Source organism: Grammomys surdaster, unplaced genomic scaffold (assembly GCF_004785775.1).
Source record: "Grammomys surdaster isolate TR1022 unplaced genomic scaffold, NIH_TR_1.0 126391, whole genome shotgun sequence".
Lineage (NCBI taxonomy): Eukaryota > Metazoa > Chordata > Mammalia > Rodentia > Muridae > Grammomys > Grammomys surdaster.
Genome location: NW_021621185.1, coordinates 14841689 through 14867258, shown reverse-complemented (window position 1 = coordinate 14867258; position 25570 = coordinate 14841689). Strand labels below are relative to the sequence as shown.

The 25570-nt window shown below is 42.8% G+C and overlaps 1 protein-coding gene across 2 annotated transcripts in view; it reads left to right on the top strand.

Annotated features, from left to right (window-relative positions):
• Msh3 (mutS homolog 3) overlaps positions 1 to 25570 on the top strand; it is a 148921-nt gene that overhangs the window by 110868 nt on the left and 12483 nt on the right. Inside the window, exons 20-21 of one of the 2 annotated variants that reach the window (XM_028760190.1) lie at positions 12637 to 12791; positions 24813 to 24999. In XM_028760190.1, the coding sequence (XP_028616023.1) occupies positions 12637 to 12791; positions 24813 to 24999 (342 nt within the window). Of the gene's footprint in view, positions 1 to 12633; positions 12792 to 24812; positions 25000 to 25570 lie in introns of both variants that reach the window. The other variant, XM_028760189.1, reaches the window with a different exon arrangement.

The following is a 25570-nucleotide window of genomic DNA, read 5'->3' as shown; positions in this document are numbered from 1 at the left end:
AGTGGTTAGGTACAGAGTATTAGAGCGTCACACAGAGTGGTTAGGTAGAGTATTAGAGAGGTTTTTAAGTCAGTGGGACTGCGATGTAGGAGAGCAGTCCGGGAGACGTTAGCCTGGTGCCGAGACAGTAGCAATATCCCATTGGGCCTGGAGCAAGGACCTCTGACATGGTCAGTGTGACCAGCCATACGTGTGTGGAGTAAGATGAAAAGCTTTTGAGTTCTGTCTACTGTCATGCTCCCTATCACGTCCTACATGGTTTGTCAGTAGTTGCTAATCTGTGTGTTGGGCCTTTCAGACTGTTTCATTGAAGTGCCACAGATGGAGTGGTTACAAACAACAGAAGTTACCTTACATGACTCTGGAGATGGAATTTAAGACAGGGTGTTCGCGCCGTGTGGGAGCTGGTTTTGTGCTTTTGTGTGGCACCTTTTGTTGTGTCCTCACTGGGTGGGAGAAGGGGAGGTCCCTCCCCATCCTGTATGTTAGTCACATCCTAAAGACCCTTGACACTGTCATTGTGGATTTAGAGTTCCTTCCATGAGAACTGGGGAGAAACATAGACATTCAGACCATAGCAACCAGAGACACGACGCCTGTAAATTTGTTCACTTTCACCGGATGTGTATGTATCAATTGTCATGTAAGTTAACGAATACTAATCGTAATTTAATTGTCATTAAGGAGACGCCAATGTGAGAATAAGACCTGTGCTTTTATTTTCCATAGCAATAGAGTATGTCTTCTCTAGCATGAGTGCTAGAGTTCTAATATTCAGTAGCTTGGCTTGTATTTAGTGACTAGATACCCATGAGACATGCTCTGTTCCTGCCCATGCCCATCCACTTGACCCAAGGATGCTATCCTTGGCATTGCTATCTTACTTCTCTCTCTTTTTTATGTTTGTGGCTTTCCTCTTAACAATAATCTATTATATTCTTAATAAGTCAAATTTGAAGAGTTAAAGAAGCCATTTAATCAATAACTCATGTATTTAGATCTTTACAAAATAAATGGAGTGTTTTTTCCTAGTTAGGCAGCTTAGAATGTTCCAGAATATTCGTTTCTTTTACATATGCTTTTCCTAACTTGAGAAGGAGCTGATGTAGACTGTTGCTATGGTGACGTGCATTCTATTTCTCAGGGTATAAATTTATATACAGGGATAGTGTAGAGAAAGAACTTACTGTGTAAAAGTCTATCTAAAATGTACCCTGACAGAACAGTCCTCAAAGTTAGGTAGCTGTGTTACTTCTGATAATTACATTTTGAAAATTCATCTTTCTTATGTCTAAATTATGCTGGCTTTCCTGGGCTCTGTGTTAATGAAATCATTAACACAGTTAATGATCCCAGTTATAGGAATCTTTTCTGTCCCCACTTTGTCCTTCCGTCTGTCTCCTCCAGCCTCACTGCCTCTGCTCACCTTCCCGTGTAGCCTCTGCTAACCGGCCACGCCTCGCTCCTGCCAGCACTCCTGTGTGCATCCCAGCTGTTTGGGACTCTTACAGTCCTCCTGGAACTGCCTTTGCTTGGCACATGGCATTCCCTCTGCAGAGAATGTCCTCCTTCCCTTCTCACCCCTCCAGCTTCCCGCTCGCCCACAGCCTGCTTCGCCATCTCAAGCTCTGCTGTTTCTCCCTCTCAGATGCCTCCTGGCTTGAAGCCTTCCCTCACGAATGCTCTGAGGATGGATCCCACACCTCAGTCCTACCACCCTGGGCGTCTTCCCCGCTTTGTACTTACCCTAGTAAGCCACAGTTGTTCTTTTTGGTGTGCTTTCCAAAGAGTTTCTGTTTGACAAGGACAGGGAGTGTACACGTCTGTCCTTTGTAGGTGTCACCCCAGTGTCCACAGCATGCCGCTGATGCACAGCTGTCCTACTCACATGTGTCACTGAGGATTAACTGTGCCTTCAGCAGTCTTCAAAGCTCACTTTAAATTTTTCTTCCTTTTCTTCCAGAAGATGTTAGTTTTTCAGGATTGGGGATTTCTTAGAGTATTTGAAGGAATATAAGAAAAATGAGATACTACAGTGTAACACCTCTTCATACTTGTGATAAACTAATTCTCAGAATTGGAAAGCCATGCCAAGGCTGTCTAAGTTGAGTCTTAGACAATTTCTGGAAACCTGAGCATATTCTAGGGCAAGTGGTGCTTTTTAGCCATGCTCACTGCCTGGAAAACATAGGAAATGATACCAGTTTAACCCAACACTGGAATAAAACAGAGAAGGCAGAGTTAGCTCTGGCCTGGTGGGTGTTGGCCCAAAGGGCTGTGGCTGTCCCTTAAGGGTTAAGGAGTTGGTTCCTTATATCCTCATGGCCCTGTGTAAAACCAGGACACACTGCTTGGGGCAGTCATATTATTATGGACTGTCCTGTGACTATTTGCTTATTGACCCAAATGGCTGTCTGGCGGATGGGCTTTTGAAAGCAACACAAGTTGTTCTTGTATTTTGGTTTTGAGATAAGTGATATAGACTCAAGTGTGTTGCTTCAGGAAGTACAGTTGGGTAGGAGAGAAAAATGAGTTTAGTGTGCAAAGAGGATCTCCGGGAAGCCCCTGTGGATCTCTCCAGGTTGAGGGAAATCCGCTGCCCAGGTGCCCTAGAGGCAAGTCCTAGGGTCCAGGTCGAGAAGTAACTGAGGCTCTTCAGTCTTCAGTACTGCTTGTGGTGTGTAGGGACACACACTTCTTTGTATATAAGAATGTTTGAAGCTGGCCAGGATGAGGACAGCGTCCCAGTTTCCTCTCCCCTCCCAGTACAAGTCGTTTTAGATGTCCGGTAGTGCTTGCTTTGGCTACATACAAATGAAATGTAACATCAATTGAATCAACTGTAGTCACCGACTTTATCCCTAATTACCATATACAGCAATGCCTAACCTAAAATGTCTGAGTTTTAAGCTTAACTTCGTTTCCTGGCTAGATTATACAAATACTACCACTCAGCGTGTGTGTGTGTGTGTGTGTGTGTGTGTGTGTGTGTGTCTGTCTGTCTGTCTGTGTCTGTGTCTCTGTGTGTGTGCGTGTCTGTGTGTGTTTGTTTTTTATACGGCATGGTAATTAGATAAATGAAGGGAAGAATGAAAGTGAAGGACATTTAGAGATGCATTTGTAATTGTATGTGTGCACATATGTGTATGTATGAGTATGTGCACTTGAGTGTGAGTGCCTGTGGAGACCAGAAGAACTCATCAGCTCCTCTAGAGCTGGAATGGTTGTGGGGTGCCTGATATGGGATGGGAGCTGGGAACTGAACTCAGGTTCTCTGCAAGAGCTGAAGGGGCACTAACCACTGGGCCGTCTCTTAGCCCCAAGGGACGTATGCATGGTGCTTACCTTGTTTTCTGGGATGTTTACCCTGTGTTGTTCTCCTCTCCTGTTCCTGAAACAGTGAGAGGACAGTTGTTTGATCCTGGCTTGAAAAAGATGTATTTATTAACTTTCATGTATATGCATGAGTTTCTGTGTGAGTGCAGCTGTGTGTATGGGTGGTCCCAGGGGACAAAAGAGGACATCAGATCCTCTGGAGCAGAGTTCTAGGTGGTCGTGTACCACCTGATGTGGGTGCTGGAACTGAACTCAGGTTTTCTGAAAGAACAGCAAACCTCTTAACCACATAGCCATCTCTGACTGATGTTGATTTTCTCTTCTTAATATCACCTGTGCTGCTTGCTGTCTGCCCTGAGTGCTTCTTTCTCTTCCTGTCTCTAACCTACGACCATCAACTAAACTCTTGTTCATTCTTCATGACCCCAAATGTTATTTCCTACTTCACAGAGCCTTCATGATTACTTTGTCCGGAAGCAAGTTGTCCATGGTAGTATGTCTTTCTGTCTTAAAATTCCTCCCACATATCCTGTTTTCTTTTGTAGGCATAGAGGGCCTATGTGGTGATAGCAGATAAAAATCCAAATTCAGTTCTACCATTATTTTACCATCTCCTGAGATAGGCTACCCATCACTGGGCCTTGGCTTTCTTATCTGTAAGTGAAGAGCTGGGCACCACCAGACTTGCTTCCACTACCCCACTGAGTGGAAGATGGGTGAGGTCCAGGATCCGACCACTGCCCTGCATCTCCGGGGCGAGCCTCACTGCCTCCCCTCACTGCCCCCTCTCCACATTCACCTGTCTTAAGAGTGCAGAGACTTGACTGAGACCTTGTGCAGAGGAAGTCTTTGTCTGTAACTTGCCACTGATTGACGTTTTCAGGGAACAAAACACTTTAAAACTGACATTTTCCCTGCTGGCCCTCAGCTGCTATAAAAATAGTCCTACCACATTCTTTAAAGATGGATTTTAGTATCTGTGCCTGTCAAGGATGGAACCATGGTTTACAGAGAATTAGCTCTTACCTGGGTCTTAGAAATGAACATGTGACAATTCTGGATTCTTTTCTACTGTTGACTTTGGGACTGCTATGAGTTCCTGTCTTGTAGTGTACCCAGTGGCAGAGTCAAGGACCCCAGGCTAAAGCCTCTCCCCTGATTTTACAGGGTCTGTGCCTGCCATTGAGCAGAAGTCCCTTGTGAGATAGCTATCAGCAGTTCCCAAACCTTTATATTTCACCTGTAACACAGGAGCATAGGGACCATGGCACACACCTGTCATGCTTGCATCAAGAGATGGAGGCAGGAGGACTGCAGATTTGAGGCCAGGATAGGCTATCCAATAAGACCCTCCCTCCATGAAACTATCATGAGAACTAAATGAGATGATGCATATGAACTTGTGTGTGTGTGTCCACGCATGTTAGATACATATGCACATGTGTGTGGGGGTAGATGTGGAAGGCAGAGCATTGACATTGGGTGGCTTCCTCAGTCATTCTATACCTTATTTTGTTAGACAGGCTCTCTTGATGAATCTGGAGCTTGCTGATTCAGCTTGGCTGCCTGTCTCTGGAGTTACAGGCATGTTGCACTTTGCCCGGTGTTATATTTGAGTAGTATGGAGCCACACTCGGGCCTCCAGCTTACACAGCACTCACTAACTAAGCTGTCTCCCGGCCCTCTGTGACTCTTATGCTGTGGGTTGTTTGTCTTTCCCAGAGAAGATAGTGTTTAATGTTGTGGGTACTTGAGTATTTCAGGTTCTAGTCTACAGTATGAGTCTTGAATTCTGAACTTTGTTCAGATAAATGCCATTCATGCTGAAGGCAGACTCTTGAGAGAGGTGCCTCTCCTGTAAAGGAATCTCAGTCTTTCCATCTCTGTGCAAGTGTGGGTGAAGCCTTGATTTCCAATGGCCCCTACCATCCGCCATGTTAGGTAACACTCTGTCCTCCAATAGCTCAGGCCTCCTAGTATGGCACTTATATATTTTGTTTGCCTCTGTTCATTCTTTAATGCATTCCTTCATCTCTCTATTGTTTCTTGAGACTTTCTCAGGACCTGACATGCTGGGTGTCTGACAGTCCAGTCATGTACACTCCCATTCACCTCTGTCAGGTTCCATGGGTACAGACGGAGTTCTCACCATCATATACACCCCATTGACCTCCGTCAGCTTTCATGGGTACAGATGGAGTTCTCACCATCATATACACCCCATTGACCTCCGTCAGCTTTCATGGGTACAGACAGAGTTCTCACCAAGTTTTGGCTTCGTTCTATCCTGTTAGGATGTTTGCTTATGCTAACAATGGCTACTGACTATTCTCTTAGGGAATGCTCACTCATCCTTCTGCTCTTCTGGACAGATTTAAGGTGTGTTATGAATGTAACTGGAAGCCTATGATGTGTGCTATCTCAAATACCAATCCTAACCAGAAGATGGATGAGCACAATAAATGGGTGATGTAGTCCTTAGTCCTTATCCACTTTACTCTGTCATCCTGGGATGGGAGAAAAGGACTCACATCTTCCCAATTTTTATAAGTAATACAGACATTACTTTTAAAATGTAAATGTGGTAGATATCTCCTTTGTAACACATTTGACTATCAAACATCTATCATGGGAACTTTCTAGCAGTGAGATGGTAATAACAAACAGTCAAGATAAGGTAATATCAGAGAGGAAATGAAAATGTGACTGTGAATGACAGGAGGAGTGCAACACACAGCCTGGTTAAGGGAGGTCTGCCCTGCTCAGACCTATGGCTTTAAGGTAGGAGTAATCTTACAGCCCACCTCCTTGCTGGTTACTGAAGAGCAAGAGAGGATCCTCTGGGATAGAATTAGTGCCCTTAAGAGAGGGTCCTAGAGGTTCATGTATCCCTTTAGCCTAGTGAGCGCCCAGCCAGAAGTTGGCTATGTGCACATTCACAGAGACCCTCACTAGATCTCAACTGTGCCAGAACCCTGATCCTGGGCTTCTCTGTATCCAGAATGGGGAAATAAATGTTTGTTATTTATAAGCTAAGAGAGTATAGTGGGGCATAGAGTGAAAGAAAGAAGAAAAAGAAGGGGGAGGGGAGGAAAAAGGCAGGTCAGACTTAATTGTGACACTGGGACACATTTTCAGTGCTCCGAGAGTGTGGAAGTGACAGCTTTTTGTGAAACAAAACAAAACAAAACAAGTTCTGTCTTAGTTGTTAAGACTGTCACTTTGTCTGTTGAATGGCGAATAGACTGTGGTAAAGGAACACCATTTCCGGCTTGCCAAGAGCCACTGCATCTGCCTACAGAGCAGCAGCAGAGATGGACACAGGAAATATTTATGTGTCAGCGCACAGTGACTCATCACTGCTGTGCTTCCTGCTGGTGATTATAATGCCTCTTATTCGACATCCTTTAGGCTTGATTAAGAAAGTGCCATTTGGCTCTGGAGAGATGACTCAGCTATTAAGAACATTTCCTGCTCTTGCAGAAGACCTGGGTTCAGTTCCCAGAACCCACCTGGTGGCTGACAGCCATCCAGAACTCCAGTTGTGGGGAATCTATTACTCTGTCCTGACCTCCACAGGCTCAAGGCACATACGTGGTAAGCATATATGCATGCAAACAAAACACTCATATACATAAAATAAATAAATCTTAAAAAATATTTTTCTTAAAAAAAAAAAAAGAGAATATTCTATTGGTCACCTGTAAGTAGTTGAGTTTAGTGAGTTGAAAAGCTAGATTTTATCTGAGCTCCTCAAATACAGGGGTGTCCAGGAACATTCTCTTCCATAGTAAGTGCTGCAGTGTGTCCAGACTCCCTGGTGCCTCTCTACCCACAGAACTGGTGTAAATGGCTTGCTGAGTCTCTCGCTCCCTGGTGTGCAGATGAATCTTTGGGTACAGCTCTGCTCTGGTTCCAATTGTCTATGTCCTATGACTGAATTTAAGTTGAAAGCATTTAATTTACCTGTCTTTAATTTAAGGAGAGAAAACTGAGGCCTACAAAACATAATCAGCTTGTGCAAACTCTCTTGCAGAAACCACCTTTGCTGGCACATGAGCCTGTGCTTGATTCGTATTTATTCTTTTAAAAAATAGTTTGAAGTGTTGTCACCGTCTTCTCAGCCTCTAATGTAACTGATTTGCAAGACTGTTTTTTTTACCATTCCCGTTCATCCCGATGATAGGAAATGTTTTGCTTTTTTGATACCTTATGTAAACAATAGACAGCTGAACCAAAGATACTGTCTCTCAGTGGGAAGTACTCCATGAGGAATGATGAATCCCCCTTCTATATGTCAGATTTATGTAGATAAGGCTTTGCATCCTATTAGACAGCTTTTTCCTCATTTATGAATTTCTCATTATATGGATGATACTCTTTTTGCAGGACCTAACATGGTAGAATTAGGAAATGTTTTTGCACATTTTGGCCTTTTATTTACCTTTTAATATTTTTGCCCTATTTATTTATTTATTCATTTTGGTGTTTTGAGTCAGGGTTTCTCTGTGTAGCCCTGTCTGCTCTGGAACTCTCTCTGTAGACCACTCGGATGTGCCACCACTGCAGGCTTTATTTATCTTTTTAAAACATAGCTGTGGCTCTCTCATACTTTATAGCCTGAATTTTAAATTTAATGACACAGGCATTTACATTTTCAAAAAATTACAGGATAATTTTTAGTCATGCTACTGTAGTATATTAAACAGTATGAATGGATCCTAGCTGTCCCTAAAAAAAATTGTTTCTAACATGCTGTTATAAATGATTATGCAGCAGTGCTTCAGAACCCTGGAAAGCTGCAAAGATGGGGTATCTGGGAAGTGACTCAGAGTCCCCTTCCCTCTTACTCACCAAGTGTCACGGTCCTCAATAAGGAAATAGTTTCTTTTGAAACCACTTATTGTGTTAATAGATCTAACCCTGCAGGTAAGGCAGATGGCAGCAGATTCTGTGGGTCGAGACTGTGTGTGCCGTCTCCTCAGATCAGTTGTAAGCATTGTCTCAGCTCTCAGTTTCTTTCTTGTCTCTTTTATTGGCAGTTGATCAAACCTAGGTCTTTGTGCTTGCTGACCACATGATGTTCACTGATCCAGGCCTGGATGTCAGGCTCCTTACCTGAACGATGGTGGAGACTCTGCGTCTAGAATGGCATCCTGTGTTGGGTGAGGACTGTAGATTAGGGGCTCTGAGCTTTTAGTTAAGTAACTAAAAATAAGCTGATGTTAGGCGATGGAAGGCAGCTTCCAGAAATGTTCTAAATACGAATGGGAAGGAAGCTGCCTCCCAGGCACTCTGTCCATCTCATCTCTGGTGGCCCAGCCAGGCTCAGCTGGTGCATATGCCTGACCACTGCTTGGGTGCCCAGTGCTGTGGAGGGATACTAAGAAGCAATAACAGCCACCATGACTTTGCGAGGTTGATGGCACTAGGACACACTGGCTACTACCTGGATGACCAGCTCTCATTCCACCTAGGGAGCCCTGTGGGAGTCTTGTGGTCCCTACCTGTGGCTAGAAGTACATATAGGGGTACACAGGACAGCCCTCCAAAGGGACCACAGGTGGTTCTACATGTTGGAGTTTGGGACAGGGCTGACTCTTACAGTCACAGTCAGCCAGAACTCATGCTTGGCTCTAGACTGGGATCTAGCAAACCCTCACTGGCTTACTGGACTTTGTGATATCCTAGAATTAGGTTGCCAGATTTAGCAAGTAAAAGTATAGGATAGCAGATAAGTTTGAATTTCAGATAAACAATTCTTTTTAGAATAAACATGTCTGTGTGATTTGTTTTTATGCCAAAATGTCATTTGCAATTTATCAGAAATACAGATTTTATTAATGTCCTCTATTTGACCTGGCAACCCTATTATATCCAAGGAGAACTTGTGGAGGTCCAGGAGACCACAAAAAGAGACTTTGTTTGGTCAACAGCAATTTAACAGTTGTTTTAAAATTTAACAACTAGTTTGGCTTATACATGCATAAATAATTCCTTATTCACTTAGTGTCTTAGTTAGAGTTTCCATTGCTGTGAAGAGACACCATGACCAAGGCAACTCTTACAAATGATAACATTTAATTGGGGCTAGCTTACAGGTTCTGAGGTTCAGTCCATTATCATCATGGTGAAGCATGGCAACATCCAGGCAGGCATGACCTAGAGGAGATGATAGTTCTCATCTCGTTCCAAAGGCAAACAGGAGAAGACTGTCATCCTCAGGCAGCTAGAAGGAAGCTCCCTATGCCCATTCCCACAGTGACACATTTCTTCTAACAAGGACACACCCACTCTAACAAGGCCACACCTCCTTATAGTGCCATTCCCTGGACCAATCGTCTTCAAACCACCTCACTTAGGATTATGTTTTAGTGAAAATGATTTGAAGAGTTTAAAAATTTCAAGTATGTTAAAGAATTGCTCCCCTGTAAACTACTAGTTCACAGCTGTATTGAATGGGATTCTGAGAGAGGTTACTGACATGATCTTGATGATAATATGTATATGACCACACAGCTTGTTCTTGGTTAGTCTTCTACATTTGTACTTGGGAGCACTGTGCCAGAGATGTTAGCTAGCTAACCTTGAAGGCTTGCTTTCTGGAACCTTGGGTTGGAAGACCCTCAGGAATCCAGCCACTGTCTCCATGGAGTGAAGTTTTCATTTTGAGCTTTCTTTTCTGTCCAGTGCTGTTCATCACACTCAGATCAGACATTAAAGCAAAGCACTGTCTGTCTGTCCTCCAGCTGCGTCCGTTTGTCCCTTTAGCTGCATCTCAAGATGGAAGACTACAGCCCGACCTCAAACTAAAACAGCCAAATGCAGCCTGAAACTGGTTGTTAGGATCAGGAAATAAGCAAGATGGTCAGAAAGGCCACTTACAAGGCTGGTGGGAAATAAGCTGCCACACACTTCCATCCTTCTCGATATTTTTGACTTTGTAAGTATCAAAATGTTCCCTGGTGCACACAATTAAATACTGGAAATAGATGTTAGAATTTAGAAGAACAGATACTGACACAGTAAGTGCATTCTGCCTTTCTAGCTTCTTGAAACACAAAGGACACATCCATTTCTGTGGTCATCCTGCTGTGCAGCAGCTCCAAACTTCTAAACTACAGTTTAGAGCCCACTCAGAACTTCCCCCACTCCATTATCCCCTGCTTCTTCAGCGTCTGGTTCCATACCCTCCTGAATGAGATCAAGAGTATTGTATTTTACATATGAATTAGATCATGTGCCTGGCTCATTTAACTTAGTATCTTTAGTTTTATTTATTTGGCCACAAATAACAGAATTTATCACCTATTTTATGACTGAATAATATTCCATTGTATGTAGGTATCATATTTCCTTTGCCTTTTTGTGTGTTGATAGGCTCTCTGATATTGACATACTGTTTCCATGTCTTGGATGTTTTGAATCTTGCTACAGTAAACATAGGAATACAGCTGTCTCTGCACCATACAGATTTCACTTTGCTTGGCTATGTACCAGCTAGTATTTCAGATAAACGTTAAGAATAACTTGTAGATGTCCTGCATAATGCTTCTGATTACACCTTCCTGCTAATATGCTTTTAGATCTTGTGTTTTCTTTTGCTACAAATAGGCTATTTATATCCGTTGCCTGTCCCCCACTACTTCGGTGCTGCTAAGAGATAGGAGTTATATAATATGACTGCATTTTCATGTTTTGTTTGGTGATTTAACAGCTTCCCTCTGACGATCTATATCTTTGTCTTCTCCCTTGTCGTAGCTGTCTCTGAGCAGCTGTATCATACTTTATCTGTCGATAAACATTTGAGCAGTTTCCAGTTTAAGGCAGTTGTGAGCAGTCTCTTACTTATGTTTTGGTACACACCACACAATTATGTCTGACCTGGGAGGCTTATTTGATGCTTCCACTAAGAAATGCATTCTCCACCTTCCTCCTACGTTTTCTTCTAAAAGTAGCGGGCTTGCTTTTCACGATTCATTCTTTCATCCACCCAGATTTCGTTTCCTGAGATTTGGGGCCACGCCTATTTTCATACAGTTAACCATTTTTCCTGCCATCGTTTAAGGACAACTCTGTCTCTGCCACTCACCTGTAATGCCTCCATGGCTCCCGGGTCTCTGTTGCGTGGTTGGCCTTCTCCTACAGCTGCACACATTCCTGCTTGATACGTCCTCTGTTTAACATGTTCTTGGATGAGTAAACATGTACTCCAACTCAAGACTGTCTTGAGAGGCAAGGCGGTGCTGCCAACAGTCTCCTCTGTGTGTGTCTGTTGTTGTATGTCGTCCTCATATCCACTTAGCATGTGTCCATGGGAGGAGAGTTGATTGGCTATGTCTGTTTTCAGCTTTAGCAGATATCATTCAAGTTTTTCAAAATGGTATGCAGTGTTTTTCTTCCAAAATAAGAATTCCAGCCCTTCTCTCATCTTTGGCATAATTTGACATTGACAAGCATGGTCAGCTTTCTTTCTTCACTGTATTGTTTGATGTTTCTTTGTGTGTGTGTGTGTGTGAGTGTGTGTGTGTGTGTGTGAAGTAGTGTCATTCTCCATATTGTAATCAGACACTTCTTCATAGTCTTGACAAACATCTGTGTATCTTTTGTCATCAACCCCCACCCAACAAAAGATGGAGCCGACTGGGAGATGATGAAGTCATTGAGGGTGCTGCTCTCAGAAAGGATTAGGTCTTCTGGAATGTGCAGTTTTTCCATAATAATGTCCTTTATAAAAAGAGCATGACTGGCCCCGCCTCAGCCTCTCACTTCCTGTCAGCAAAATGAATCCCTCTTGCACGCACTCCTGCTGTTCTGATATCATCCACTGTGAAACCTTTACCAGGCCTGAGAAAAAGTCAGTACCATGCTCTTGAATATCTAGACCTTTAACCTTAATGAACTTCTTTCTTTAAACAAATTACCCAGCCCTAGTTACTTTGTTATAGGAATGGAAAATGGATTAATTCAATGGCATAGGTAAATATGCCACAAAGTAATGCTTTGCATAATAAAGTCCTATTTGTGAAATGAATTGCAGATACCACAAGAAGATAAAAACAAAACAGAAACCTTTCTGAGCTAAGCATGGTAGTGGATTCCTGTAATTCCAGTTCTTGACAGGTGGAGGCAGGAGATTAAAATATGAGGTCAGCCTGGTCTACCTAGTAAGCTGAAGGCACCTGGGTTATATAGCGAGCCCCTATCCCAGTCTGCACTCCCAAAATAAAAACCAACCATTTTAATGTCTTTCTGGTTCAGTAACTGAAATTCCGAGTTTTGTTTGTTTGTTTCCAGCAGGACTCTGAGAGAGTCATGATAATCACCGGACCAAACATGGGTGGGAAGAGCTCCTACATAAAGCAGGTTGCCCTGGTTACGGTCATGGCTCAGATTGGCTCCTACGTCCCTGCAGAGGAAGCCACAATTGGGATTGTGGATGGCATTTTCACAAGGTTAGTGTTCATTCTCAAGAGAATGTATCTCTTAATGTAAGCCAAGGTCTCATTCACACAAACTCTCTTTTTGAGTACATGTTTGGATGAATGGGTTTACACTCCAAACTCTCAAGGTTCAGGAGCAGAAGTCATTTGCCACTGTATATGTTGATATGGAAGAGGCCTAGGGTGTCATTTCCCTGAAGAGCTTTTTTTCCTTTTAAATGAGTCCTATAAATAAAATCTTAAGGAGGGAATCAATATCTACTCTCAACCTTAGCTGAAAGGCTGTGAAGAAATGGAAATCAGTATTTCAACAGAGAAAAGAAGTTCTGGTGTGCCTTCCAGCGTGGGAAGCTGAAACCTGCTCCCTCTTCATTGTTAAGATAGAAGTAAAGCAAGATTGTTAATTCACATCTATTTCTGCTCTCAAACATTGCATATAACTGGCCAGGGCTTACTAATTTCAGCACGTAAACTTAATTTCATGCTTTCTTAGCAATATGAGTAGAGTATCCTGGTTTTACTAAAAAGGCTTTGTAGTTTACCCATTTATCAGTTCTTAAATAGTCTGTACTTCTTGTGTGGTATGTTTGAGTAAATACTGACTATGTAAACATAACACTGTGTAATAACCAAGCTCTCTGTGTAGCATGTTTGTTACTGTCCAACTTCATGGGGAAACACTTGTGAATCAAACCAGAATTTACTATCACCACGATTAAAGAAGTTGAGAAGAGACTGCAGTGCCTTACAATCTGCACATTGAAAGAGTCTTTTGACTTTTGCGGGCCTTTCTGAAGGGTGCACTTGTTAGTCAAAGAAGGAAGAAGCGAGGGAGAGAGGGAAGAAGGGAGGGAGGGGGAGAGGGAGGGAGGGAAGGAGAGAGGGAAGGAGGGAGGGAGGGAGGGAGAGAGAGGGAGGAGGGAGGGAGGAGGGAGGGAGGGAGGGAGGGAGGAAGGAAGGGAGGGAGGGAGGACTCCTTCAGACACAATAGCATGTGCAGGTATCAGCATTAGACACAGTGAGGTAAGAAACTGAAGGCAGGCCCTCCAGGAGATCCCAGGACTTGGTGAGAGTAATATGAGTTGTCAGAGGTAACAGTGCTGTGCACATCTGGGTGGGGAATCCGAGTACCTATTGAAAGAGGGGGAAGGGTATTATACTCTGTTTGCTGTTGCTGAAACAGACCTACAGACTAGAGGTGCGAGGGAAGAGAAGTGGGGGTGGGGGAGGGGTGGATGGATGCCCTGTGTTTAGATGCACATGGAAGCCAGAGGTCAACTTCAGATGTTCTTTACGAAACGGGAACTGTTCATCTCATTTCTTTGAGATGGGGTCTTTCAGTGGGACCTGGGGTTTGGTAAGCTAAGCTGACTGACCAGCAAGTCCCATGTTAGTCTTCTGAGTGGGTTTCTCCGCTCGTTATATTTATAAATCCTTCTGTGTGGATATATATGTTTCTAGGCTTCTGCTTATGTTTATGCATGTGCACACATTCCGTGGAGGGTAGTTAGCATGATTTCAGTATTTTACAAATGTAAACAGTGTTGGTACCTGTGTCATTTAAGTGGTGGGGGACAAGCTCTGGCTCCAGAAGACGCAGTGGCTTAGGCTCGGCTTGCCCAGCCCAGCACTGAAAGGCAGATGGGAGAGAAGCAGATACAGGGGTGTGAACCCCTATGCCCATCCTCTAAGTACTGAGTTCAGCTTTAGGTTTAAACCAAAAAGGGGTTGAGGCTCAGGAGAGGTTTGCATGATGAAGTGGTCTTGGTGAAAGTGTGGTCTGGTTGATTTTCTCAGTTTTGGTGGCTTGAAGAAGTTATGCCTGTCTGGTTTGCAGGTGATGATTGTCCCTGCTGTAAGCTCGGCCTCTATGTCATATGCCATTCCGGTGGTAGCTTTCTTGGAGGCTCCTGTTGGCAGGGAGTTTCAGTTGCTTAGATACAGAGTGAAGGCAGAGATGCCAGGGTTTCATCCATTACATGTGGGTCTGAGTGAGGAAGGAACGAACGCTCTTGAGCAGAAGCAGCTGCTAAGTGCCTGTGGCCCTGACTTCCACACCCTGACTGCACATCAGTGGATGTTCCCCATTCGTCTGTCTTGGGGTAGAACTGCTGGGTTATAAGGAACATTCATCTTTCAAGTTCTCCCAGGAGGCCGTGCCAGTTAAGAGCAGCAGCATGTGACGTTCGTCCTCACATTTAATGTTAAATTAGAATACGTGTGTTCTTGAGATTGCTTGTAGGAATGTGTTCATTTCTGTTGTTTTAATTTCCTTTCTGTGAAGTACCAGCTGGTAGGTTTTTGTTGTTTTTGATGCTAGGGAGACTATTCCCCTCCCCAACGTACACATTGTGCTTGTTTACAAAGAGATTCAGAGAGTGCCCTGCCCAGGGTCCTTACACTTGTCAGGTCTCCTGTTATAGTCCAATGGCCACTTTCTTCTTCATCCCCTTTTGGCCTGCCTGCCCAGACAGCAGGGTCTAAGTTCAAGGCTCAGGTGTGGTTTGATCTAGTTTCCCCTCCTGTTCTGATGTAGGAGGATTTCTCTGTGGTCATTCTTAAATAGCTACTTGTTTAGATTGCTACTTTCCAGGCCCAGTCCTTATGATTTCTAGCCGGAATCTCTGAGGTGCTGCCCAAGCACTGGCACTTTAGAAGTTCATGTCAGAACAGCCTCAAATTAGAGAATTACCATGTGCTTTGTAATCTTTACTTAGTATGCATTGCAATTCTTCCAGTAAAAGTAACTGGTTATTCAAATTTCATCATTGTTACTCAAAAATCCTTTTTGCATCCATTGAGAAATACACTGTAGCTAAACTGAGTAAGATGTTTGCATAAGGCTTGGCTCCAGACTTTAAGCTGCTTGCTTTTATGTTATATTGGACATCTGGAACAGTGGGCTTAAATTTGTATATTCCATAATTATCAATGGCATCTCTGCTGTGGCTCATGAGTGTGCAGTAGGAAGTAAATGGAGGGAAAAGTGCAGTCAGACAGATGGTTGGGGATCTTCTTTCTTGAATATTATAAGGTCACATGACTAAGGAGTGATGTCCTTAGTCATTAGCAGGTCTTTTTAGCAGTAGAGTTTTAGCCAGCATCTATATTTGGCTTTAAGTGATGTCTTTAAATCAGTATATTGGGATTTATGTGCTCATCAGTGAGATGCCTGATTCCAAGATCATTAGCGTCTGAGAGCAGCAGCACTGAGATCAGATCTGTCTGTGTCTTCCTGATGTCTGAGTGCAAGTTTCAGCTTTCTACAGCTTCTTGGATTCGGTAATGAAGTTTGAGAAAAGCAATGAGTTATTAAGTGTGGCTAGAGAGTCATTTGAGAAAACAAAAATCACCTCTCATCATTGACTCTGTTGATGCCAGTGAAATGTTGTGGACAGGGCGTTTATGACAACTGAGTGAGTAATAGGATGGTGTGCTCCCCACGCCCCCATTCTATCCACACCGCGTCTCTGTGACCACGCCGTGGTCAGTGTGGCACGAATGTGTTTGTCCTGAAAGGGTAGTGGGCCTCGGGGCTTACGTTATGTCACATGTTTGCTTTTGAGCAGAGAGCCAATTCTTTCATCCAGTCTAGTTCAACTTGGTAAATATTTGTTGGACACGAACCGTGAGGGATGTGCTCAGTGCATCCTTCAGGGGAAGAAAGAAAGCATCTCGAATGTACATGTGTCTTCTCAGTTGTAAATACTCACACTAAAGACCCCATGGGAGATGGCATCATGTTCTTTCTTCAGTGGCTTCAGGAACCTTGCCTTGGGAAGGCCTCTGGTGCGTTAAGTTGTGTACATGAGATGCCTCACTGCTATCTTTTTGGTGGGAAGTGTAGACTTAATACCTCTACTCGGGTCAGTGTTTCCTAAAGGTTTGATGTGATTTGGTTTTCAGAGCATATCTAGACAGATCCCCCCCCCTTGTTGTTCCCCGATGTACAGTGCGGGTGGGTATGATGGAGGGGACCCTTAAAACCGCTGGTTTTCTGTTTTTGATTTTTAAGACTTTATTTAGTTGAGAGCAGTTTTAAGTTTACATCAAATTTTGAGAAAAGAATAGAGAGTTTTTTCCCAGAGGCCCTTGCTGCCTTGCACATGCAGAGCTGCCCTATGTCACCTCCCCTGGCCGAGTGGTCCAGGGTGAGTGACTGCATTGCTGCGCAGTCATCACCCGAGCCCATGGCTTACATGAAGGCTCCTCTGTGCCTGCTTGTTCATGCCTCTCTCTCCTCGCTGCTGGTACACGTGGATCCTTTTACACTGCATCTGTAGTTCTGCCTTTTCTGATTATCCTGTAGCAGATGGCATGTGGCCCTCTGGCTCTGCAGGCTTCCTTCTCTGGGTAATTGTATTGCTGCTTCCTTTTCCGGGTGGATGGTGGTCTGCTGTCTGCATTGTCACAGTGGATATTTGCTTACCATTTCCACACTAAAGGTCATCCAAATTACGCGGGATGTTTAACAGTTACCAGTTATTTGCTGTGAACATCCACATGTGGGATTTTATGTAGTCATATGTTTTTAACTCCTTTGATAAGGATCAGAAAGCATACTTGATCAATCCTGTGGCAGTGTATGTGTGTTTGCTCTTGTGTGCAGTATTTGCCTCATAGGTACAAAGCTACTACAAGTGAACAAACAAAACTAAAACCAAGAAATAATAATAATAGTAATAATAATAATAAATTTGTTGAAATACATTCAGCTCTTTATCTGTTATTTATTTATTTATTTACTTATTTATTTATTTCAAGGTCTCACCATATAGCCCAAGCTGGCCTAAAACTCTTCCTACCTCAGCCTCTCAAATGCTTAGATTGCAGGCTGTTGTCACACCCAGCCACACTTGTTGTAGGCTGTAAACTGACAACTTGTAACTATAGAAAGTTATTTGGAACAAAATGATATTCTGACTAATGAGTATAATATGTAATAATGGTACAGTATGTGATAACAATTGAAATGCCCTGACTTCAGGTACTTGATATTGTTTGTGGTGGGAATGTTTCACTTTTTCTCTCTCAATTCTTTTGAAATGAACAGAAGTCTATACTCATCACGGTGCAGTGGAATGCTAAGAAAAAGCCTTATTTCTAGTTTATGACCCTGTGTTCTTCACTGATACTTTCCTAGTCCTCCCACACCCAGCCTCTGTGACCCCCATTCCTTACACACCCAGCCTCTGTGACCCCCATTCTATCCACTCCCAGCCTCTGTGACCCCCATTCCTTACACACTCTGCCTCTGTGACCCTCATTCCTCCTTACACACTCAGCCTCTGTGACCCCCATTCCTTACACACCCAGCCTTTGTGACCTCCCATTCCTCACACACTCATTCTCTGTGACCCCCCCCCAACCCCATTCCTTACACTCCCCAGCCTCTCACTGAACCTGGAGCTCCCAGATCCGTGTTCCTGTGACTCGGGTTTCTGCCTGGTGCTGGCATCTGTGCTCAGCCTCTCTGGTTTGTGCAATGAGCACCGAACTGACCGAGTCGTTCCTGCATGGCTCTTGTCCTCTTTTACAGCAGTGCCTCTCTCAAGCCTTACAGTGGTGATCCTCCTGCCGAAGTTCTGGGATTATAGATGTGTACCACAGTACCCAGCTCTAGGTATCATAGGTGTTTGTGATTTCGTTCCGTTATGGGGTGACGAATACTTAGGTCTGACTAAAGGCACTATCAGTGGGCAGGTGGGTGGAGGGAAGGAGCTGCTCGTTACATTTCATGTTCTCTGAGTACTGTTTGTGCCTTCACATAGTTTAGTATTGCAGCTTTCTCTCTTCTTAGACGTTATGATTTTAGATTCTTTTCAGTCCCCATTGTGGATTTATTTTTGTTGTTGTTGTTATTTGTTTGTTTTTTTAATTAAAATATGGGCCAAGTGTGGTGATACACACCTTTAATCTAAGCACTTGGAGGCAGGAGCAGATGGATCTCTGTGATTGCAAGACAGGCCTGGTCTGCCTAAGATTTGCAGGATAGTCAGTGCTACATAGTGAGACTCTGCCTCAAAATAAGCAAACAAAAATGTACAGGGTATTTTATTACTGAGTAGGTTTCTTACCTTTTGTTCAAGTTATCTAGAAAACAGTTTGGGTTCCATGCCCATACTGGACAGAACTCTGGAAATATTTTAGCAATGTGGAATAAATGGGGAAGAATGCAAAATATTTAAACATCTTGACAAACCTCCTAAATAAAGGATACAATGGGTGATTGCTTTCTAATTCTCTTATCTGAGATGCTGAAAATGAGCAAACGCATGTTCAGAAAATAGAATGTATGTAGTTCATGTAACTGGGAGGACTGAGCAGTGCTGGTCACTGGGAACAGAGCCTGAATGAGAGTGAGGGTCTAGAAAAGGGCAGTGGAGACACTGCCCATCATTGCTGACATGCCTCCTACTTAAGAACCAGACCCTGTCCACACTAAGATGGTACGTTTTGTTATTCGCTTTATCACTACCTTTTTAAAGTGCTTGATGTCAAAGAATCTCATTATGGCACAAATAACTAATGTTTCATTTGATGGCCTAATATTTAAGCTCTGACTGAGCCAAGTCTCCCTCACACAAGCATGTGCTTGCAGAGGCCAGCCCTGTGATCTGAAGGCAGAGAGGCTGAGAGGCTGGATTATTTTCTATAACTGAGAAACATGTAGCATGCTAAATCAAAGATCATTAAAAACAGTCTTTCAGAATTTCCTGAAAGTATTCTTGATTTTTAGAAACGGATTCAAAGAAGTAATCCTTGTCTTCTCCAGTTATGTTTTATGAAGCTTCGCTGACCTATATACGGGTTATGGGATAGGAGGGGGGAGGGGGATTAGAAAGATTAGTCAGCTGCCACTCCTAAAAATACCGATTGATTTTGTCTTCTTAATCACATAACTGTAACCTTCTGTCTCTTCAGAGTGGACTAACTCCAAGTAGAATACTGAAGAATGATACATCTCCATTTTTACTACAGCTGAGCATAAACAGAGCTTGCTTCCCTGTGTTCTAGGACTCTCTAAATCTCTAGCACATCAAACACCTGAAAAACTTCAGAATTATCATCCAGTAATATGGCTTGTGATTGTTGATTTAACAGGAAGTTATAAACTTTGAATTATTTTTATACACCTTATTTTGCTGCAAAAAGTTACTTTAGACTAAAAGAATAACTGAGAAATGAGATAGTAAGAGAACATGGTTGACTAAGGTACCGGATCAAAGAAAAGATGGAGAAACAACATAATGTCAGGTCTGTTGATTATATTCAACCAAACTCAAGTACATAGACAGACATAGGAATGTATTTTAAGTTAAGGAAGGCTAAAAGTAAGTCCCTTTATCAATAAACAGTTCTCATGTAGCAGACAATCCCCAGGTAACAGACAGTCCCCCTGTGACTTGCAGTTCAGTGACTGGTTAATGAGCTGTCATTTCCGCAGTGTCTGGTCAGCAGCGTTGGGTTCTCTAGAAAAGGAGGCTATGACAGAAATTGTGCTGTCTCCTAGGGCAGTGGCTTTTAGACCATTCTTTGGGGGAACAGAGTGACTTTGCTTATAAGAAAGGACTTAATCATAACTAAAAAGCTATTTGCAACCAGCCTAATAGGAGAAGCATAGTAAAATTTCATCCATGTATACCTGACACCATGTCTAGATTTCTGGAAAGAAATCTTACAAGATTCTGGGCTTTGGTTGGGATTTCCAGAAACATCTACTGCCATGATGGTCCTTAATGGCACACTCTTACACAGGGTTAAGGGGTAATGAGGTCTGTTGGTCTCCTCAGGGAGGAAAGCTTTGAAGAGATCAGCAGGAGACTTTAGGTAAGCAGAAATTAAAAGAGTAGTAATAGAATTTTACAAATTATGCTCCACTGGCACAAGTTTAATTATGCCACCTATGAGTTAGTATAGGAAAGGCATTCCTTACATTAACTGGGTCATTGTAAAAAAATAATATTTAAGACGTAGTTTTTAACTGAATGGAGAATACGAATATTGTTGAAGCTAAGTGTCAAACTTTAATTAACCACTTTCATATTATAAGTTTTCCATGGGAGCTTTAAAATTACTTCTGATATCCATCAAAAGTACTTAATTTTTCATGTTTCTTAGTTACATATCATTTTATTTTGAATAAATTCAGCACGCATAAGAACCTTAATTTTTATGGTCTCATATAGAGGCTATAACTTTGAAGCCTTTTGTTTCTTGTAATGTTTCCCACAAATGATTAGTCATTTCACATGCAGGGCAGTGACCTGTCCACACGGAAGCAGCAGGGCTCTGGAGTTTAGGTTTGGGACTAGTTACAGGCTTTGTGCTGTATTTGTATGTAACCCATATTCATAAAACCATGGACTTGAGACGTGGTCATTAGAGGGTTCTGTTTGCTTTGTCTGGTTTTATGGAGTGATTCTCCTGCTTGCAGATGGAGATGCTGCTGCTCTCACACAGAAGGTAGCCAACTTGTGTACGGTGGCTCTGTTCTCAGTCTTTTTTCTATTTTGAGCGTGTGTGTGTGTGTGTGTGCATGTGTCTTTGTGCTAGGGATGGAACTCTGGGCCATAAACAAACAAAGCAAGCACTCTCCCACTCCCCTATAGCCCCAGATCTCAGTTGTTTTCATTTTGAGATAAGGTCTTGCTGAGTTGCTTGGGCTGATAGTGAACTCATTCTGTTTCCCAGGCATCCTGACTGGAACTCATCCTCCTGCTGTTTCTGTCTCCCACAGAGGTGGGTTTACAGACCTCACTGCATGCCTACCTGCATAATTCATTAATAACAGAATTTAAAATGTTTTACTACATTTGAAGCTCCTTAGTAGATGACAAATGATTTTTTTTTTAAGTCAGGAAATAGAGCAGAGCTCAGTGGCTTTAGTCTCAAACAAGAGCTGTGGAACTTGGAGGTGTGGCGTGGTGGCTGAGCATGGAAGGCAGGCCATGGCAGATCCACAGAACTAGAGAAGTATCGGGTGGGGAGAGCAAGGGAAGAGGGAGAGGATTGTAAATGCCTTCTCGCAAGCTCAGTCTTCCTTACAACTCCCCATTAGTGCTTTAGAGTTAACAGGAAGCTAAGCTGGCCACGTTCTCTGCGTGCACATAACACTCATTTGCTTTAAGTATTTTATTTCAGTGGTCCCTAAGGGCACCCCAGTCAGATCCCCAGTGATAGTAATGGGGAGAATGCTTAGAAATACTTTTAGCCACCATGCTGTAGCAGGATTTCTTCAATGTTTCAGTCCACTGGAGTTGGGAAAGAAGGCTTTAACTATGTGGCCTTTATTTAACAGACACATCCATCTTCATCTTTGTACCAGATGCTTAGGGGAGGAGAAAATGTCACCAAATAATGCTCCATTCAGAGATTAATGCTCCATTCAGAGACAGCTTCCACACACGCTGATGGCCTGGGTTCAGCACGTCTGTTGTAATAAGAGGGTCACACAGTGCAGTGCTGTTTACATCTTATAGTCACAGAAGCAGTGTGTCCTAATAGCAGTGACTGACAGCACGGGGAGGCTTCCTGAGCCTGTCCACCTCTGGCCCCACCCCTGATCCCTAGACACTGTCTTGGAGCCTTCCTGGGTTGATTCCTCTGATACTGAGCCTTGTAACTTCTAAGAAAGACTTAAGCCTGTAAGTTTAAATTTATCTCTAATGGTGGCTCTAATGGTGTCTGACCTCTTGCTACAAAATCTGATGGTATCCTTTATTATTTTTTGAACTTCTCTCCTTCTAGATTGATTTCTACGTTGCGAACTCTCTGGCATTTCTGTTGCTAGTGATCTCTGTGTAGGGCTGGGTTTTGGGTCATGGAGGAGATTGAGATGAGGTCTCACTAAGTAGCCCAGGCCCAGCACTGCCACGAGCCTCCTGCACAATGCCCGGTTGCTGTGTTGCTTCTTGGATCACTTCATAAGCGAGTTTTAAAAATATAAAGATGTTTATATTATTATAGTATAGTAATACACATTCATGTTAAAATAACATAAACTATGCATGCATGTAGTGCATACATACACATGGGATAGGTATGTGAAATTCTAAGATGCAAACTTTGTGGATTGAAGGACTCTTCTGGCAATCTAAAGTGCCTCATTTCTTTCTGGCTGTTGTCATTTCCTCTCAATTGCCACAATTCCTTCTTCCTTTTCTTCTCAAGTATTACTTTTCTCTTTCCTTGTCTGCCTCAAGTACTTTCTCATCCAGACCTTGGAGTGACTAATTTTCTGAGATCTAGAATGTCTTAAATAGCCTGCTTTGTCTTCATATCCTTTTTGCAAGTTTAGATAAAATAGATATCCAGATTTTAAATCTCAAGGCATTTTTTCTGCTCTTCCAACATGGCTTTCATTGCAGATGACATTTGGGTCACAGTCCAAGTCTCTTCCCTCTGTTCCCAATGAGAGTTTTCTCTGAAATAGCTAGCATTTTCTTAAAATTCTGTCATAAAACTGTACCAAAATGTAGCCTAATCATAGTGTGCATTTTGTGAGACTCCCTGCTTGAAGCAAGCTTTCTTTTGCCTTAGGAAGCTTCCTTCACCTCCTGGCTCAGTGCACTATGTCTGTCTGCCGTGCTTGTCTACAGCCCCCGCCTCAGGTTCAGGCCATTTGTGTGTACTTTCCACTCCTTGACTTGTGTGTCGACACCCTCGGAGCTTTTTCTGGCTGCATCTTCCAGGTCAATCGTCATGGTCGCCCGCAGCATCTGATTGTTTAAGTGATCATGCTTTTATTTTTAGTTTGTAGGGCATTTGTGTTTTGTTCTTATGTCTTTTTTCCTATGGTGTCTGTTGGCCCTTTTCCTTCTTAGTCTATTTCTCTTCAATGTACACTCAGCCCATGAAAGTCTCACTGATTCCCAGTAGTAGCATGGGCTACTGGTCAAGCTCCCAACAGGTGGCCTTTGGGGGACATATAAAATCCATATTGTGACAGTAATCACTGTACAATTGAGGTAAGTATCAGCATAGGACTTTGAAAATGTGGCTGAGCTGTTGCTACCTTAGCAGCACTTCAGGACGTGTGTTCTGTTTATTGGTTTTAAAATGGATGAAATTGACAGCACTTTGAAGCTGCACCCACCTGTGGGCATCGGTCTTCATCTCCCTTAAGGTGGCTCCAGCATGCTGCCATGACTCAGGGTGGCCATGAATGTCTGCAGAATGCCCGAGTGCTGCAGGTTAGGTGTAACAAGTGTCTGGCGTGGGAACTTGGGAAGCAGAACTAAGTTGATAAGGGCATTTCCCAGAGGAAGCAGTTGTTAGCATTCCAAGAAGCCAACTGAGAGCTAAAAGCCTGAACTCTAGATTTTGCAATTAGTTGCATGGCCTTACTCTATTACCTAGCTGCTCCTTTTCACCTTCCTGGGCTCCCTTTAAACTGAATAAATGTTTTCACAAATAAATGTGACATAGAACATTACTGTCACCAGTGTTGCATGAGTTAGGAAACACCTATGCTAGAGCCTTCTATGAGACATGTCCAGTGCGTGGCTGACATTCAAAGCTCAGGATACTCTTTCTGAAGGGATAGTCTTCAGACTTTGAACTGTGATATGTAGGAACTTTTGGACTCTGACATGTAGGAGCTGTGTTACACAGGAACCTCTTTGAGCTGCTGTCCAAGACCACTAAACAACTGTCAGTTCTAGGACAAACATTTTATTATGTGAAAATAAATTATTTTATATGTAGTAATTTACTTTTTAATTACGCTGGGATTTTCATATGAAATGCTGAAAAACCTCCCTAATTGTACAAGTCAGTCCTACCACTAACAGATATTTAAACATAACAACACAGAGAAGTATTACTTTGTCCCGGGAACACCAAAATGTTGGTTTAGAATTTGAAGTCAGACTGTCCATTACTCTGGTAAACATTCTTTATATCCCACATATATGTTTATTTAATATAATTTCAGTTACTGTTTACACACAATAAATGTATTGTTCATAAAACAATATTTGGCCTCCTAGGAAGGAAACTTGGAAATCAAGTGTTTCATCTTGCTTATAGGATGGGTGCGGCAGACAATATATACAAAGGCCGGAGTACTTTCATGGAAGAGCTGACAGACACAGCGGAAATAATCAGGAAGGCAACACCACAGTCCTTGGTCATCCTGGACGAGCTGGGAAGAGGGACCAGCACCCACGATGGAATTGCCATCGCCTATGCGACTCTAGAGTATTTCATCAGAGACGTAAGCGTCCATCGCAACTTTAAAATTTTATTAACTTATATTGTTTGAAGCTGGCATATTATAATTCTGTACATTTGAATAGGAGATAACTGAATTAAGTTGATTAACAAGTCTATCCTCTCACTTTTGTGGTGAGACATGAAATCTGATCTCAGTTATTACATAACTTTGGTCATAAGGCCTTCATGTAATGCCTACATGCCCCTTTCCCTTTTTGTATGTATATTTATGCAAGGAATGTTTGTGGAGGTGTATGTGGGCAGCACGCCCCATAGATCCTCCTGTCCCCAAATCCCCAGGAAAGAGAATACAAACTCACACTACCACACCCACCTTTGTACGTGTGTGACAGACACTTCACTGCCTCTGTCAGTGAACTAAATAGCCAGAAGACCTCTGGGTTTGTTCAAACATTTATTAGGATGACAGATAATGATAACATGCCCCTTCCCCTTTGAAATACTTTAAAAAAAAATCCTTATTTGAAAAGAGGTATCTCACTACATATGGTAAAGGTTTGGTAAAACCCCCTCTTTACAGCCAACACATTTTAACATCTGCTTAACCTTCA